The following is an 18,123-nucleotide window of genomic DNA, read 5'->3' on the forward strand; positions in this document are numbered from 1 at the left end:
AAAATAAATCACACTGTGAGTTTTGGAAAAATCAACCTCATTTGTGGTCCCTTCAGCCCTATAAGTTCCTTGAGCAGTAGCAGAGTTGAAAAGGCAGCCATGCAAGAAAAGCACGGAATCCTCTTACCTGGAAAGCATTTTAGTCTTCACGGCCAGGAGGCCAGTTAGTTTTATGGTAGAATATGGGGAGCTTGGTTTTTATTGCTTAAGAAAGCAGTAAGTTATCTGAAAAATCAAATCTCCCATACAAGAAATCTAGCACTCCAGAAAGCTGGAGAAAAATATTAAAGTTTACTGAATTCAGGGACTTAAGTTACTTTATTTAAGTTACTCTTAAGAAACCAGCTGCCATAGGTGTTAACGACCATAAAAAATAAATGACACTTTCCTACTGAAAAAGGATTACCAATACATGAGGCAGCACGGCTGAGACCCCAATGTTATTTTTCCTCAGAAAAGAATTTCTAAATTATCTTCACTAGCACTGTGCAAATTACAATATTAAAGGCTTCACTAGAAACAAACAAACAAATGACATTTTCCTTCAGGCACTATACCCCTTGCGGGAACTGAAAGGAATACTTTGAAAAGCAAATGATTGCTTGTATTTAGTTGAGTGTTTTAAAAAAGACTAATTATTGGAAGCAGCTATCACAAATAAAAAAATCAAGATAAAGTACATATTTCAATAATTTTACTATAGAAGCATGAGTTAATGTCTTCCAATAAGCTTTCATCAAGGAGATCCAGCCACTCTGTGCCCACAACACCTCTCCCACATCCAGCTAATTTGCTATGCAACCAGCTCACTATGAAGTGAACCTGTGAAAGACACAACAAGCGGACCAAACATACATACTGGGATCTAAAAGGAAAAAGCCAACATACCCATGAACAAAAAGTAAATAAAATGTAAAGTGAACTAATTCACATCTACAGATCCTAACCCAGGCAGGCTGGAAATGCTCACACTGCTTATACTCTACTCTCATATGCTCTCATTTCCAGTCCCCGCTGACACAATACAGCTGAAAATTATTACAGTTAAATCAGGTAAATAAACCCTCAAAATACTATCTCCTAAGAAACTGAATGTGTAGTCAATAGAAAACACAACAGAATTGATATGAACAATACCGGGAACTAGCCACTAAAAGATGAAGATTAGCAGTACCTGGAAAACATGGACATTTCTCCCACTAACCACACACTTACAAACTTCTGAGTGATGTTTCACTGGTCTGCTTACCACTAAGCAATGACTAAGCCTCAGCTTCTCCAGGAGACATTTTAAAATATAGGAAGTTTTTCTTTTCTACAGGGAAATTGCTGAGGAGCAATCCGAGTAAAAGAAAAACATATGTTCAAGAAAGAAGGCATATATTCTCACTACTTCCCATATGTGGTGTTTTGGAAGGCAGAAAGGCAGCTAGCTCCATCACACACACACACAAAGCTTTACCTGTGCAGACAGCAGGTTTTTCTGACCCTACCCACAATCTACAGAAAATCTATGTCTTTTCTCCCTCCATCTCCAGTTCCCCATCATGAAGTATTTTATTCTGCTCTTACAATGGCATTAAATGTCAGCATTGACTGAGAAGAGAGTAAGTCTTAAGTCCTACATTTTTTTGGAGTTCAGTATGTTCTCTTTTGATTTCTCTGTGGTGAGATACCTTGCCTGTATGCCTTATAAGACTATGAGGTCTAAAAAGCCTTCAGAAAAATCAGACTGCTTCTGCATCCCTTATTTTGGAATTTTTCTTCTGAAGTTAGTCAAGGAAATTTAGTAAAAATAAGTGTTACCCTGAGTCAACACTAGCACAATCAGATCACTGATCTGACCAAGAATGATGGTGATATGAAACTTTTTGGAAGGCTTCTGCAGCTTAGGCAGCTTTTTCAAAATAAAGCTTTAGACAATTTAAAATAAATAGAAACACTAAGGTTTCCCAAACACAGAAATAGATACTTTGTATTATTATATAGTTTCCTTTTCAAATGGGACTCTAAATTAATGTTTGTTTCTCACTTTGTCAATCCTTCCCTTTTTTTGTTTACACACATTCCCTCCTTTGCAGGTATTTCATACTATTAAGCAATACTACATTGCTCGCCAACATCATTAACAGTTGATTTAAGAGCTCAGTCTTCATGTTTTCATGGTTATATGGTTCACGATGGCGATTGAAGAAGAAAGGGCAAGTGTAAGAGATCCCAGGGACTGCCCTCAGACAAAGGAAGAGAGTTATGAACTGATGAGGTTGAGAGTTATCTATAATCGATCCTTTGGAAGATAAACTACTCCATTTAATTTTTCAGCCTGGTCAGCAAGGATTCATCAGGCACTTCACTGCTCATAAACTTTCACTCTTGGTACAATGTTGAAAATCAGTGATTGTCAGACATGGCTCTAGTCTGACTCAGCATGTCGAACACTGAAGGAAGAACAAATCTAGGAGCTGTATTTTTTGTGAATAAAGACGTAAAAGCTATCAATAGCAAACATAACAATCACTTGTTTCAAAAGAATAAAAACGCAGGCTTTTCAGTGTCTTTTCAGGCTTTCACCATCTGATTACAGTAGACACTGCTCATACTCTTCAATAAAATGTGTTGTTCACCTCTGAGACACAAAACACTGTAAATGACAGTACCCAAGAAAAAACAAACTAACAGCTAAAAATAGGTCAAAAAAAAAAAATCAAAAAAGCAGGCTTTACCTATTCTCTAACCGAATGCAAGCTTGTTTGGCAACATCACCTACCGATATGTCAATAGGTACTACTAACTGTATAGATGCACAATGCCAAGCAATGGCAACTGCTGCAGTTGAACATACAAAATCCAAACCCCTTCCTGAAAGGCTGTCCTGGAATTTTCACTGCAAGGAGGAAGCACAGGTTATGATTTCTCAACTATTTCCCCTGCAATAGTCCTTCGTAATACTTCATTAATTGATGTGTCCCTGTTCCAATAACCTTCTTGCCCTTTTAAATCTCTAATCACCTGTTTCCCTACTGAAGGAACTCACTGGCATGCCCTCCTACTATATGGTGAGCTGGTTGTTGGCCAGTGGGAGGAGTGAGACAAATGAGGAGCAAGCAGGGGAACATCTTCCTGACCGGAAGCTAGATGCTTACATCTTTTTTAAGCTAAGGTTTACAAACAAAATTTATCTTACATCAAACTAGAACTTTATCTGCACATGACATGGCTTTTGTCTCATTAGGTATGTGTTATGGGTAAAGGTTTCTTTCGGGTGATACAACACTCTACAGGAAAACATCTGTAAGTAACCAAGACAAGCAAACTGCCATCAGCTCTGACCGCAATGGAGGGAAACCCCACCTGCCTATTGCTAGAACTCAAAATCCCGACTTTAAACTGTGCTCATACTTAAGGGTAGGCTTTTGATAACTGTGCTTAATAAACACAGGCCTGGCTGGCTCATGGTAAATAAACACAAGGCAATGACAAAACATTATGAGCATGTCCTATTTTAGAAACGGTGATTGTCAAAACATATCAAGTTAGCTTTGATCTCTTTCCATAGACTTCACAGTACCAAATCCTAAAATATCTATCATTAGTTAAGCTCCAAATTCATAGTCAACAACCAGAAGACTTATAGAGCATACACGCAACTACATTAAACAAATTCTATGTATATAATCTTTTACTTTTAATAGTAGATCTGCCACTGGAGTTTAGAGAATATGGAAACATTTACCAAACACAGTTTAAAGGGTTTACTATTTTTACATAAACTTGATAGAGAATTTGCCATATTTGTTACTAACACAATCAGATTCAATACAAAGATGAGCAATATTAAACAGTACAAAACATGTACAAATTTTGAAGTAACAAAGCACATTGTTACTGAAATTGTTTCCTCCATAAGGGAAAGTTTTTCTCCTTTCCCCCCCCCCCCATTGGTATTACTGGAGACATTACATAGAAATTCTAGTTGGCATTGTAAAAGAAACTAACTATTCCCACTACTACTACCACTACCATTCTGCAAAAACCTGAATGCTTAAAGCAAGTCTAAACCTCTCAAGCACACATGCAAGTAGTTGCATGCAGGGAACATGCAAACCCAACACCTACCTCCACTTTCCACCTTTGGAAAGAAATATAAGCAGGTAAAACAAAAATCTTTCCCTTGACTTTCAAACTGAAACAGAGAAACAAGTGTGCATCACCTGCCAAAACGCCTACCTGTAATTTAATAATCTTTATTATCTCTAAAAGGCTACAAAGTCAAATTCAGCAATACTGGATCACTCAGAAGGGTGAAAAATAATTTCATACTGCAACTGAACTCACTACATCTGAAGAGCAAACAATTGTATTTCTGTATTTTTGTACTTCACAAGGTTTCTCCTTACATACTAAAGCATTATTTATTCCCACAGGGACTGACCCCATAGGCAAGGGCACCTGTAAGGTGCCAGCACCTGTGAAGTACAAGCACATTTTCCCACTTTGCAGTCAGGTGCCTTTTATTGATCCGCTGGTCAGGTCTCATCACAAATAAAGTTATGCAACTTCCATCTTCTGCAATCAGTCCGGTCACCAAGAATTTCTGCTATCAAAGCCAGGCATGATTTTTTCAAGGATTACTTCCCATTGACAATGCTTTGAAATGGGACAGAAGACAGTAGGTAAAAAGAAAACCAGAAAGTGTCCTACCCTAACAAAACCAATCCAGAATTACAGTATAAAATTCTCTCCTTGGAGATAGTTCTTTCTGAAGTATCCTGTCAAACATTTGAATCAACAGCTATATTCCAACTGCAACTGTCAGCATCAGATGCTTTATAAGAACACATAAAACCTCTCAGATTTGAGCAACAAGCACTGAAGAGTATTGAGAAAAATACTTATATAGCCATTTGGTTACTTACATTGTTGTTGCGTGTTTCTACTGCTGGAAACTTCCTGACTATGAATTTGACAGCAGATTCCAGGTTTTTGTCAATAAGATAGGATGGTTTGGCTTTGGGGTCACCACATGCCTATAAAAAAATACAATAAAAAATGAAGTAAAACCACAATCATACATCTAAAGCTAAGTGATAGTTGCAAATCTGAAGACAAACTAGAAAGATTCTTTTTTTGTTTGTTTGTTTTTAGTGAGCAGGTGATAAAATGAAAGGCAAAGTGCAGGGACTGTCACAGCTGAAATATGCAATGGGAAACAGTACAGAGATGCTCTTCTACTGAAAAAGATGCATGGAGTATCAAAGCAGTTAGTGCAGAACAGCAGTGAGGGAAAAAACGCAATCCTAAAAGAAGGAGAAAAAAAATGGTTTCCTTTTAATGCTATTCCTGGTTTGAGGTAGTGTTGTATTCATCTGGAGTTAATAAACTGTTAGAAGATTCAATCATATCACCATCTGTGGAGGACAGTGCTGGGCACATTAAATGATTAAACTATCCTTTGTGAAACAAAACTATAAGCCCCATGAATCTGCATTTAATTTTTCTTTAAATTGTTAACTGCAAGACAATTTTCCAACCCACAGTAAAACCACCAGTACTTGCCTATTTCCTTAGATTAAGAACTCAGGTTTTGCTCATTTTCTTTACTCCTACAGTAGCATAGGCTGTGCTTTAAAAGCAGCAATCAAGAAATTTCATTAAATTTCGATCTGAACAGAAGTCACAACTAAGTGTTAGGTCTCTTAAGTAAGTTAGGTAGACATACCAGAACAGCTTCTGTGGACAGACGACTGACGAAGCACCTACTTTTGCCAGCTACAGTGCATGCTGTCAGACACACTACTCAACTACTCTGACTAGCAAGCCATGCTATACCATTTAGTTTGAAGAAACATACTAAAAGCAGCATTACTTACATGACAAAACTTGTCCTCAAATTGTATTTTTTCTCAAATATTCATTTAGTTTTATAGTCCTCATAGGGATTTGCAAAGGAGTTTCGTGTCTCATGCAAAACTAAATTACATGCTAGGCATTTCTACGCAACATAGTGAACTCAAATGACAGCTCATTTAAAAACTTTTCCACATTGATTTCTATGACCGAGTTGTGGACTGTAGAGACAGAAGTCATGGAGTATGAGACCGATTCTGAAAGCGGGCAAGCGGGCAAAGGGAAGGTGAAAAGCTTTGCAAACCTTCCAAACTTGTCCTTGCTGGGAAAGCAGTGTAATAAAAAGAGAGAAAAATTACATATAAACAAATTACTCTTAAATTCTAAAATATGTTACATTTAAGTGAACTAATACACTATTACCTACATCCAAGAGAACATTACGACCTTCTGTTACTCTAGGCAGCATACTTTCTACTGGATGGTGATTATTCTAATACTCACAAACAACTTTACATGTACTTATTAGAATTTTACTATTGTGCAAAGTGCTGCATATATACTGAGACATGTAACTTCTAATAGTATTTCCAAACTAAGTTCAGGTAGGGAGAGAAAAAAGGAGTTAACAAACATCACATGCAACTACAGGGGAAAAAAGGAGAGAAACTCAGGGAAGTTTTACATACCTGAAAAAGAAACGGTAGCCAAGAAAAAAAACAAAAGAGTCATTATTGTAAGTTTCTAAAACTCCTACCAGCAGTACATGACCATCATGATGTATGCTAATGTACTACTCTAACACCAAAACTCTCACATTTGCTAATTTTTCCACAAAAATACTGAATTTTATTAAAATATCAAATCTATAATACAAGAGGAATTTATAATGAAAATAAATTCAGCAACATCCACAGTATCAGTTAGATATTAAATAGTTGCTTCAATATTCTTACAGCAGCAAACAACACGTGCCATAAAAGACCTATTCCATACATAAAGTATTTACACAATTTCAAAAGTAAAAATTATACTGTAAATAGGTGTCAAAAAAATTAAACAACGTGCACTTCGAATTCATGAAGTCTTAATCAACTAGATGTCATGGGTCTGTCAGAATCTGTGTCAGATTATTTCAATTTGTTGTCCTTGTTGTACATCATATAACTTTCTCTACTAAAAGAAGGATTACAAGCTAATAGACAACATATATTTGTGGCCTGTTAACTTCCAATATAGTTGCTGTTATATAGGAGACAAAAAAAAATCTACCACTGTTCAGTTCCTAAATTTTTCAGTCTGAATTCAAACACTACTGCCACATACACTCCTTATTTTTCCTAGCAACAGATGGTTTTCCTCCTATAAATCAGCTCTCTGAAATGTTTACTAAAAATTATGTTCTACCTAGGCCCTTACACACAAATCATTCAGACGGAAACAGACGTCTGAAAACACTAACATGCACATCCTCATGTGGCTTCAGGAACTCAGTTCCCAGAAATGATGGGATCATCAGTCTAACTGGCAACCCCCTCAATACATCTGAATATGCAAGAAAGAGCTTTGCTCCTTCCCATTGTTTGTTTGCTAACATCACACTTAAAGCAACTGTAATCCTTCCTACTAATAAATTACACAAGATTGATCCATAGATAAGAAAGATGATTGCTGCAAGATAAAAAAGGTTAAAGGTATCCTTCATACATTTCAAATTCCAGCTTCTAAAAAGCTGTACAAGCCTACCTACGTGGACTGAATAGAAAGAGGACAACAGACATCACTGAACAAGTGGGTCAATGCCTTTTCCTTCCCTCTCCCATATTCCACAGCAGCTCAGCTACTTTCTAAGAACCGGTATTATTTGATTACTAGCTGTTGTTGCATCAATACAGTTTTCATCCATACTGTTACCTGCATTCAGCATCACACATAAAACAGTCTATGTAAGCTAAATCTCTCCTAAAATGGCAAACAGACCTATGAAGCCCAGGCTCACTATGGTTTACTCTAGAAAGCATAAAAGAATGAAAATACAAACCCCAACCCTAGCACTTTCGCACAAGTGTGGAAGTGTGATAAGGCACATAACCACAATTTTGCATTGTAGAAAGAACAAAGACATTGAGGGCAATGGTCTTAGAATATAGATAAGAAAGGTAGCTTTTGCTTTTAATAGTTGTATTAGTCAATACAAAATCCCTTGTCAGTACTGTAATAGGCAGGAACATCGTGGTACAACATACAAAGACCACTTTGCCATATACAGCTCTCTAGCATTCAAATAGAATTTTCAGAATTAGCCAAATGCAGTAGCCCTTTCTCAGTCAGCCTCAGATATCACCTTTTTCCCCTAAGTGGGCTGCGATAACCTTTCTTCATTTCTTACCTTAAAATAAATTAAATAAAACACCAAAAAACCACCAGAACGGCTACATTTTTTGAGCATTCAAAAGAAATTCAAGAATTAAAAATGTTCTTACTGGTGCAGCATTCATAGAATACAGCTCTGAAGCTATGGGATTCGAGCTGCTTTAGCCCCGAAATATTATACTGAAAGAATCTCCCAGCAGTCATCTCTAAATTCCTTTGTACATTACTAAACAGCTGTCAAGCAGTTATGCTGAAAAAGATGATGCAAAGCTACTGTTAGAGACTAATCTAAGTAATGAAAATAAAAATTAAAAGGACTTGGGCACTGGATTTCTATCAAGTTACACAGCATTTCTTTCCACAGCACTTTAGAATGGTACCCTGCTATGATAAGCTCTCAACTAAGCGAACATATTTTCCTGATCTGATTCTGTGCATCCAACTCTTAACAAGAACAGTATGATTTCTATAGCTAAGAGATTCATTATTCAGAATACTCATTTGCTATCACATGCACAGGTCATCGAACTTCAGAGACATCCGTCTACATGTACAGTTTAGAGATGCTTCACCATGCCACACATTTTAAATTAAAGCAGCATTTTCCTACTTACCCTAATAATCTAGATAACTAGATAACTAGATTATTATTACACAAAATTCAGACTCTACTCTTCACTTGATGCTATTAGGTTCTTCTATACTATTTTCACTTTGAAAATGAAGAATACTACATAGCTTCACTTTCTCGGTTGTACTCATTCAGAAGCAGCCAACAAGAAAACATCTAACAACAAAAACCTCCTTAAGGTCTACATTTAAGATAAGTAGCCTGTAAAGAAGAACACAGAATCCAGTACAACTGCCTTTGGCCCAGAATACACCAACATTAAGAGATACAGCAGAGACATTTTGCTCCAATACAGTTACAGCTATCACTGCAAAAATCAAAGCCTAACATTTTACTTCCTACCTGGGGGCAGAGGATGGTGGAAGAGAACAACAACAAAAAAATCCATCAACAAAATTACTGCATATATCCAGCCGATGTGACATGAATAAAGGGAAGTTTATGTTCAGGTAAAATCATTGTCAAAAGTCAGTGCCACAGCACAGCATACAGGGTGCATTTAAAACACCTAAACTTCACTCATGCCTTTTACATAAACCTACCATGTGTCCTTGAATAAGAACATTGGTAAGTATTATTTGAGTTACATAGTGTAGGATGATTAAAAAAAGCCTACACTGTTACTGTATTATGGAAATACCTTTTATATTCTTCTTTTTGTTGCTAAGCTCAACCTATTCCAAATTATTAGCTGGGCTGTTTCCCAATAAAAGAGAAACAGGGCCTTTTGAGTCAGTGATTTCCTATTTTCATCCCCCAAACTTCCTACATCAGCAGATGATCATAAAACAAGTCATATTTTGCAGCAATTTAACATGTTTTTATTACTTCAAGATGATCTTGATTTACTGTTACTCCGGACTTGAGATAAAACACTGCTGAGCACAGTTCCCCTGGACTGTGACAACATACACTGAAATAATCTTAGTCAACAAGTCGCCTCATCTTCAAGTTTCCTTTACAAATGAATCTGCACTAAAAAACCTCTGTGAATTTAGCCAGCAACACAATGGAATTTCAACAACAGCAAAAATATGCCATCCCCTGAGTTAGTAACTTTCATTAGTAAGTGGAAATACACTAAGATTCTTGTATTAAAAAAATGGGAAAAAGCTCCTGTACATACCATTTACAGTTTACTACAGCACATTCTCTTGACATACCAGAAAGGCATGCACAGTAAAGCTGTTGTTCTTCCCTTGTAACAGCTGCTGGCATTAAAGACTTCGCCCTAAAATGTATCTCTAAATTTGAATGCCTGGTTTGTGGCTACGCATCCTATAAATTATAGTAAATAATACATGGCAAAGAAACGTTCAAAGAGACAGGTTCATAATTAACTCTAGATTTTTGTAGGATAAAACATATTTATTCTTTGTTTCTGTCATGCATTTAAAATAATGAGATTACCAACTGACAATCTCTGATTTTGAAAAGGCAAAACTAATGAGAAGGAGAGAAAGGTGAATAATCAATAAAGAGCTGCTTTGAATGGTGAATACTTAAGGAAACTCTTCACACTACATTTGCCTTAACATCTCTGATGAAGCCTACCACAACTGCTTTGCTGTATTTTAGGTTCTGTGGAAGCCTACGTTTATTATTAGATAGGCTGGTCCCAGATAAGACTTGTGAATGAAGCCTTGTCCCTCTTAACAGTTATGCAAGCAAAGGCAAGAATTAGTTGGTCACACAGGGACAAATTATTACAGCTTAATACTTTTTATGGCCAAAATGTAACTGTTCTACACCAGTATCCCTTGGGTTATCTTGTACTAAGTTACATTATTGATGTTTGCAGTTACATAAATGATACTTGTACAAAAGGTAAACCTGTATTTTGATACATAAACTATGCTAATAGATTCAACCGAAACTGTATTGTTCCCATGATCCAACCAGGATCTGGAATCAGAAGAAAGTCTCTAGTTAACTAATTTTTGGACAGTCTCTGTAGGCCTTGCACGTATCCAAAATATGGCTTTAAATTATTATAAATTTAAGAGCTATTGCACTTTTCATGCACAAATGTTCAAAAGTTTGAAAGATAATGCACTTTCATATTAAATCTAAATTACAATTAAAGATGTTAAAAGTCAGTCCAATGTTTCCTAGAGCTAAGCAACACATCTTCCCCACCATTATTCATTATTTGGTGTGTCTTGAACCCTAAAGTATATACTTTATTTTAAATCCCAGTGTATCTCTACTTAGAGATCCAACCATTAAAATGTAAACTCATGTGAAATCAGAAGAAAAGGCTAGAAAGGATCTTGAAAAATTGCCTACCCTACTTTCCTATTCCAGAGCAGGATCAACTGTATCTATGTTGCTCCTGGGAGATATCTGCCACATCTTTACTTACGGGTCTCCAACAGGCTACATTAAAAAACATTCTCACAGTCTTTTCCAACATTTAACAACCTTTTTCATTAGAAAGTTCTAAGATCTAAACTGAACTTTTCTCACTACAATTTAATCCATCACTTCTTGATCGCTGTGGCCACACTGAATTGCACAAACTATTCCCCTTCTCTTTACAGCAGTCCTGAATACTTAAAAACTTGTATCACTTATTTATTTACTTTAAGAAAAAATCTTCCCATTTTCTTAACGGGTGAAATTTTCTGCATCACTGGTCTTTCTTACTATTCTGCTCTGGAGTTTCTCCATTTTGTCCACATCTTTCTTGAAAAGCAGATACATTTCGGATGAGTCTCAATGCATGCCATATAGAGCAAAAGGATTACTTACTTTATCTACAGGCTATCTTGCTCACACATATATATATAAAACCTCACATCATCCCTGATTTTTTGCAGTGAAACTTAGTTGGCTCACGTCTGCCCTGGAATGTCCCTAACCTTTCCCAGCCATTTTCTGCAGACTCGCTCTCTCATTACTTTTCATTTTGTATTTTAGATTTCACTAAGCACAAAATAGCTTACAATCATACTTACTCAGCCACCTCCAAGTTTGTTAGACCATACCTACAATTCGTTAAGCTCAAACTGAATTCCAGTTAGGTTCTTCATTATTTCTGTAGCTTCTCCCAGTTTCCTACCTAGGGATTTATTAAGCACACTGTAATCATAGTCTACGTTGTTAATGCAAAGAGTGACTGGAACAAGAGGCAAGACATGCCCCCAAAAGACCCTGCTGAACCACAGTCTGACAAGGAGATCTTTGTAACTGTTCCCTAATATGGTTATCCATCTGCTTTCATCATTACAATTTCATCCAGATTGTACTTCCTTAGATTGTTCATGAGAACAATCAGATGAGGTAATGTTAGCAGCCTTGCTATGGTCAACGCGTAAAATTTCTACTAAGTTGTCCATACTAGAGTGACCTGTCACCTCGCCAATGAAAGAAATACGCTTGATTTGACGCTATCTGTACAGTGATAAATTCACATTGTCCTCTTGTGTTTGTAGCACCTGTTTAACTAAGCACTTGGTTCTATTAATCAAATATGGGGCAGGTGAAAAACAAAGAAAAAAATGAGGAGCGGTTTCACTGCCACAAAACTTTGCCTAAATGTAATTTATAAAGTAACATTTTAATAAAAGAAAGGAAGGCAATGGGAATGCCCTGTCTATTCTGAATCTAAAACAGGAACTGTCACGACTTTTTAGCTGTATCTCCTCTGCACACGATCTTAAAAATCTCTTGCAACGAAAAATGGATTTGTTTTTGTGTGAACACATGGCAGGGCAAATGAACAGTAACTGGGGTGGCAGGTAATTGGTATTTGTAAACAAAGAAACAATGCAAGATAATTCTGGGCATCTACACTTGACGCAAAAGGATAAATCCACCTGGCTTTCTCTCTGTATATTTTGGAAGACATTGTGGGATATTTTTATATTGTATTAGAAAGTCTTATTGTCTCTTTACAAAACTAGTTGCTTTTCTGAGTTAAAAAAAATGTGACATGGTATCTTCAGTTTGTGTTTGCTTCCTGAGCAAACACATTTATTTATTTATTTATTTAGCTACTGCCAGCACTGACTGTGAGTTTGTTTGGGGCTTCCTCCTCTTATCAGTGGGACAGTATTCTGAGCCATTCCTCCAAGATCGCAGACACAAACAGACAAACATATATTGTCATCTTAACCTTTAAAGTACTGCTGACATCTATCAAGCACTGGAAGCAATAGTGCCCTACCCAAAGACACCTCCTGATGACCTGAAGACATTACCTGTTCTTTCCAATACCAACCTTACAATTCAAAACTAGATTATTTGTGAGCTTTTTGTCTCAGCTCAAAGCTCTGCACTTCAGCACAGAGCTCAGTGTCAAAACAGTGATCTAATCCTACACCCTTCCAAACCTCAGAGCTCTGCAGATTGGAAACGTCTACACGTTCTGCCAGTCACCTAAAATCTCTCCTACTTTTTCCTTAAGAACTGCTCTAGTGCCTGAGCAAAACAGTACACTTTATCAACTGGTTCTATTAATCAAACAATCGACTGGCTTTTACAAATGTCCCCTGCAATGTTTAGGCTTTGTCAAGTCGTCTCCAGTCCAGTTTTAGAGCTTTTGGGATCTTTTTCTTCAGCCCAATCTCACAAGCAGCGTAAAAGGCTGTTGAAATAAGATTTGACCTCTATTCAGCCATGGCCGATCTGCCCAACTTGTCATCGTTTTACCACAGGAGACTTGATGCAGTCCTCCTCTTTCCCTCACAGCATCTATGCCTTCTTTTGCTCTTTTGAAAAGAGTACTTTAACTGCTGCAGAAGAGAAAATAAATAGGGAAAACAAAAAGTACTCAGTCTTTAAAATGGCTAACAAGTAACATCCTCAATACAGGTAAAAATCCAATATTCTCACTATTGCACCTCTAAAGAACTAACCTGCAATTAATCACCTGCTAAATGATTTTAAATCTGGCTTCATACTAAGCTATGTGGTGCTCACAACAGGATTGGGACCACATTTTTAGTTTGGAACGGAAAAGATAAAGTCAGCTAAAGCCCCTGCAAATATTTATTCTGTGCCTTATCTATTACTTCAGTTTGGTTATGCAGTTCATATCCAAGAATTGGTTTAAGATTCTCATTTTTCAGATACTATGTAATCATCAGAGTTATGAAAGTCAAAATAATGTTTTGTTAATGGCATTTTAAGAAAAAATTTTGCACACAAACATAAAACCTGTACCATGAAGAACAGAACATTGCTAGCAAAGCAATTAATGCTAAATAACAGACTCATCATGTTTGAATAACATATACTCTAAATAATTCAAAACCTTAACTTTTATTCCTAGCAGTTCTGTTGACAGTAGCCCTGCTTCGGCATTCATCAAGATCACACTCTCTTTACTTGCCCTGGCTAAATCTATACTTCAGGTATTTTAAGATGAAATCTCTTACTGTAAATACTTCTCAGCAACCAAGGGCTTTATAAACAAACAAGAGACAGGCCCACAGAAAACAAGATTATTTCTCTGCCATCACTCTTGAACAATACACTTATTTGACAGTACTGACAGCGTTACATAAAGCTTACCAACACAGCCTCAGTCTGCTCTGAAAGGTAACCACAAAATCCAAGCTTCACCTGAGCCAGGATGGCATGAAAAAAACCCTGGTCTCTGATTTATTGAGGTTTAGTTGTAGGCAAGTAATGACAAAAGAGTTACATGGAAAACAATAATACAATTGCTAGCCTGGATAATTAAGGATAAATTCTTAAAAAGTAGAAGGAACAAACTAGGAAAGAAACAGCAACAGTTAAGATTTCTGATTTCGGGACTAATACTAGTCCCAGTACAAAAGACAGCTGAAAGCAGCAAGCAAAGGGTCAGCCTTTAAAATAACAGCAACAAAAAATCCACCTCCATACAGATCAAATGTGAGTTTTGTCTCACCATCCACTCTTACCTGCGTAAGTCCACTTTTTGTATTTTCCATATCACTCTCAGAGGCAAAACCCCACACATTCAGATACTCTATCTTAAAAACAACAAACTTTAAACTCTTTCAGAAGACTACAATAGCACAGAAAGTCAATAAACAGGAAACGATGAACAATTAACAGCTATAAGCACAATGACATCTAAACTGAAATTTATATAGGAAGATGAAGTACAAATATCAAGTTTTTAACTGCTTTTAACAACTTCTGTAATTCCTTGGGAAGTAAAGTTTTCCTGCTTTCTAACAGTCAAGAAAATTCTTAATCCTTTAAAATCTCTACTCCCTAGACAGCATCTACAGCAATCTGTAAGGCAGCTACGAATACTTCACCTCTCACTTCCTCTTATTAAAAAAACCTCTTAACCATTTCCTTTAACCGCAATACCACATATTGTGTGGTTATTTCTAGTAACTTGAGTTTTGATATCATCTTCAATAGAGGAAGCATGAGAAACTTAAACAGCAGTTTTGGAATCAACTGTTTTCAGAGAGGGGAAAAAAAAGAAATAAATAAACTGTTCCAAGCAGCCAGCTATGCTGCAGCTGGGCGGAACAGAGATCCACAACAAAACACAGTAATCAATCCCAAGACTTCTGGGGCTCACCATCAGAGCTAGCCAGTTACTACTGTCAAGCAGTACTGACTGCAGCTTAAGAAAACAACTATTTGAATCACAAATAGCTATATGAATACACAGAGTTGTGTCTGGGACACCTCCAGATTTGCAAAACTATATGTCACACAATAATCAAGCCGCTTGGTCATGCCTCCTCTCTCTGTATGTAAGACCTACGCAATTTTGGACTCAGTTCATGGCATTTGCAGGAAAAACTGGTGTCACCTCTAGTACTGATGCTCCCCTACTGAGAACCTATCCACTTGCATCAACTTCACTAACGCGAGTAATGGCAGAAGCTACCACCATATGGGCAAAGAGTGCTCAGGACTCTGCCATCTAAACATGCCAGCAGAAACGTGTGTGTAGGCACTTAACCACTTAACATGAGTAAGCGTCCCCAAATCAGAACACTGGTAATGAAAACAGAGTCCGCACTCACAATGGTTAAGGCATAGCTGTATGTCAAGATGAGGTTTCATTTTTCCTGTCTCGTTTCCTGCCTTCTCCCCCCAAACCATGGCTATAGCAGGCAAAATTCCCCTAGCCTGTTTTTCACCTGGTATATTTCTCGCAAAGCTTAACAAGCGCACACACGAATGACTTCCCCATTTTGATGCTTTCCCCCTAAATAGAGAATTTCTGTTTTAAGTGTGATTATATTGTTAAAAATCTTAAGTTGAAGCCATTTTCCAATGCACAAAACTGCAAACTAAAAAGAACCTCACTTCTGTTTCAGAAAGATAGGAATTTGCAATAATTTAGTTAAAATGCTTTATTTACATCAGTGATGATTTGCAGAAACACTCAAGTGCACATCAAGCGCTGACATTGCTTTGGATCAACACTGACTTCCGAATACTTCAATGATTTGCTTTTTTTCCCCTGGAAACACCACCTTAATTAAAATCAACACTACACTTGGTATAGCCCAGCAGCCTTTACTACTTCTGGAGCACAAGTCTCCCATAAGAGCAAAACAATTTGAGAAAACACATCCTTTAGCTCAGATCTGTTAGGCAGGATCACTCCTGACAGAAACCTGGGTTCAGAAGTCAGAGCAATCAAGCAAGCACCTAAAACTCTCAAACTCCCTCTGCTATTGCTGCAGCACTGGCCAGCTGAACCCAGCATGCAAATGGCACAGAAATTTTAACATGCTAAACCTGCAAAGATGTGCTCGTTGCTTGAACGTAATAACTAACGTTTCCTTTCAAATAAGAAAAACCTCTCAAAAATAATTGTGTTCAAGGCAAGGCAGTAAAATCCTAACTAATATCCATTACTGGAAGTGGATTGAGGGGCCATACGCATCCAGATGATGCATCGCACGTTAGGTAAATTAAGCTGGTAACGCTACACGAAGCACCCGGCGCAGGGGATGGCCACGAACTACATTTTTCCATAAAGAAAAGGACAATGATTTCCTCCAGAAGAGAAATTAACTAAACACGGAGGCGTAACCCATCCTTTCCGCCAACGCCAAGACCTGCACCCTCCTGCACCGCCGAACAACCTCACCTAGGCAAACATCGATTTATTTCATTTCGGGAAGGCGGGCAGCAGTCCTACCACCCACGACGGCTTCAAACATCTGCTCCATCTCACGCTGGGAGCTGCTAAGCAACCGCGCGCCTCGAACTTATTGAAATTAAACTTACTAATTTTACCCCAAACCCTCCCCTTCGGTAGCGACAGGTTTCGCAACTCGGCGTGGGAAAGCCCGGGCTCAGCAGCCCACTCCCGGCTCCCGTGACTCAAGCACGGCGAGGCGGGAGCGGCTCCGACTGCCGCGGGCGCCGGGCCGGGCCGGGCCTAGGCCCCGCGGCGGGGGCCGCCGGGCCTGTGGGCGCCGCGCAGCACCGGGCCTCCCGCCAGGTAGCGAGGCGGCGGCCGCCCGGGAAGCCCCGGCCCCGGCCTCCCCCCCGCCGCCGCCGCCCCCGGGCCCGCAGGCGGCGCAGCGGCGGGCCGGGGCGGGCCGGAGCGCCTGACCGCGGCGGCGGCGCGGCTCCCACCGCCTCCCCGCCCTGCCTCTCGGGCCCCGCAGCTAGGCCGCAGCGCGGCCGGGTAGAACCGCGAGCCGCGCGGCGGCGGAGCGCCGGGCCGGCCGGGGCCGGGGGCCGGGACCCGGGCGGGCGGGCGGGCGGCGGCGGGGATCGCGCCGGGGCGGTTCCTCCCCCCGCCTCCCCACTGGGGCCCCCGCACCTTCTTGATGTTGTAGAGCCGGGTGAGCATGCCGACGCCCCGGTCGTTCAGGATGGTAAGCTTCTCCGCCAGCTTCTGCTGGCTCGGCTGCAGCACCGACCGCGACATCCTGGCCCGCTGCGCTCCGCGCCCCCGGCCCGGGCCCCGCCGCTCACAGCCCCGCCGTGGCGCGGCCGCCGGCCCGGCGCTGCCTCGCCGCCTCCCCCCGCCGCCGCCGCCGGCCTCGCTCGCCGCTGCCTCCGTGGGGCGTGGCCACGGCGGCGCGGCGCGCGTCACGTGGCGCCGCTCTCGGCCGCCCCCTGCGGGCGGGCGGCGGCGCCGGGCCAGACCTGCCGCGGGCCCGCGCGCTCCCGGGCTCCCGCTGCCCCGGGCTGAGCCCCCGCGCCCCGGCCGGCTCGACGCCGCTGGGGTGCTGAGGGCAGCACCCGTGTCGCAGCCACAGCGCTGAGACCTCCGGCTGTAAACGTTCGGATCGCTTGCATACCGAAGCGGCGGGCCTTACCGGCTGGTTGCTGTTGCT

General features: G+C 39.8%; 1 protein-coding gene across 5 annotated transcripts in view; it reads right to left on the minus strand.

The window, feature by feature from the left end:
* NCKAP1 (NCK associated protein 1) overlaps positions 1–17,831 on the minus strand; it is a 62,906-nt gene extending 45,075 nt beyond the window's left edge. For 2 of the 5 annotated variants that reach the window (XM_052791448.1, XM_052791447.1), the window contains exons 1-3: positions 17,604–17,831; positions 6,152–6,169; positions 4,917–5,027 (exon numbers count right to left, since the gene is read on the minus strand). In XM_052791448.1, coding sequence (XP_052647408.1) covers positions 4,917–5,027; positions 6,152–6,169; positions 17,604–17,711 — 237 coding nt within the window. In that variant the 5' untranslated portion in view covers positions 17,712–17,831. Of the gene's footprint in view, positions 1–4,916; positions 5,028–5,870; positions 6,058–6,151; positions 6,170–17,603 lie in introns of those variants that run through there. The other 3 variants (XM_052791451.1, XM_052791450.1, XM_052791452.1) reach the window with 2 other exon arrangements.
* Between the last annotated feature and the right edge of the window lie 292 nt (positions 17,832–18,123).

The sequence above is a fragment of the Harpia harpyja genome, chromosome 7, assembly GCF_026419915.1.
Source record: "Harpia harpyja isolate bHarHar1 chromosome 7, bHarHar1 primary haplotype, whole genome shotgun sequence".
Lineage (NCBI taxonomy): Eukaryota > Metazoa > Chordata > Aves > Accipitriformes > Accipitridae > Harpia > Harpia harpyja.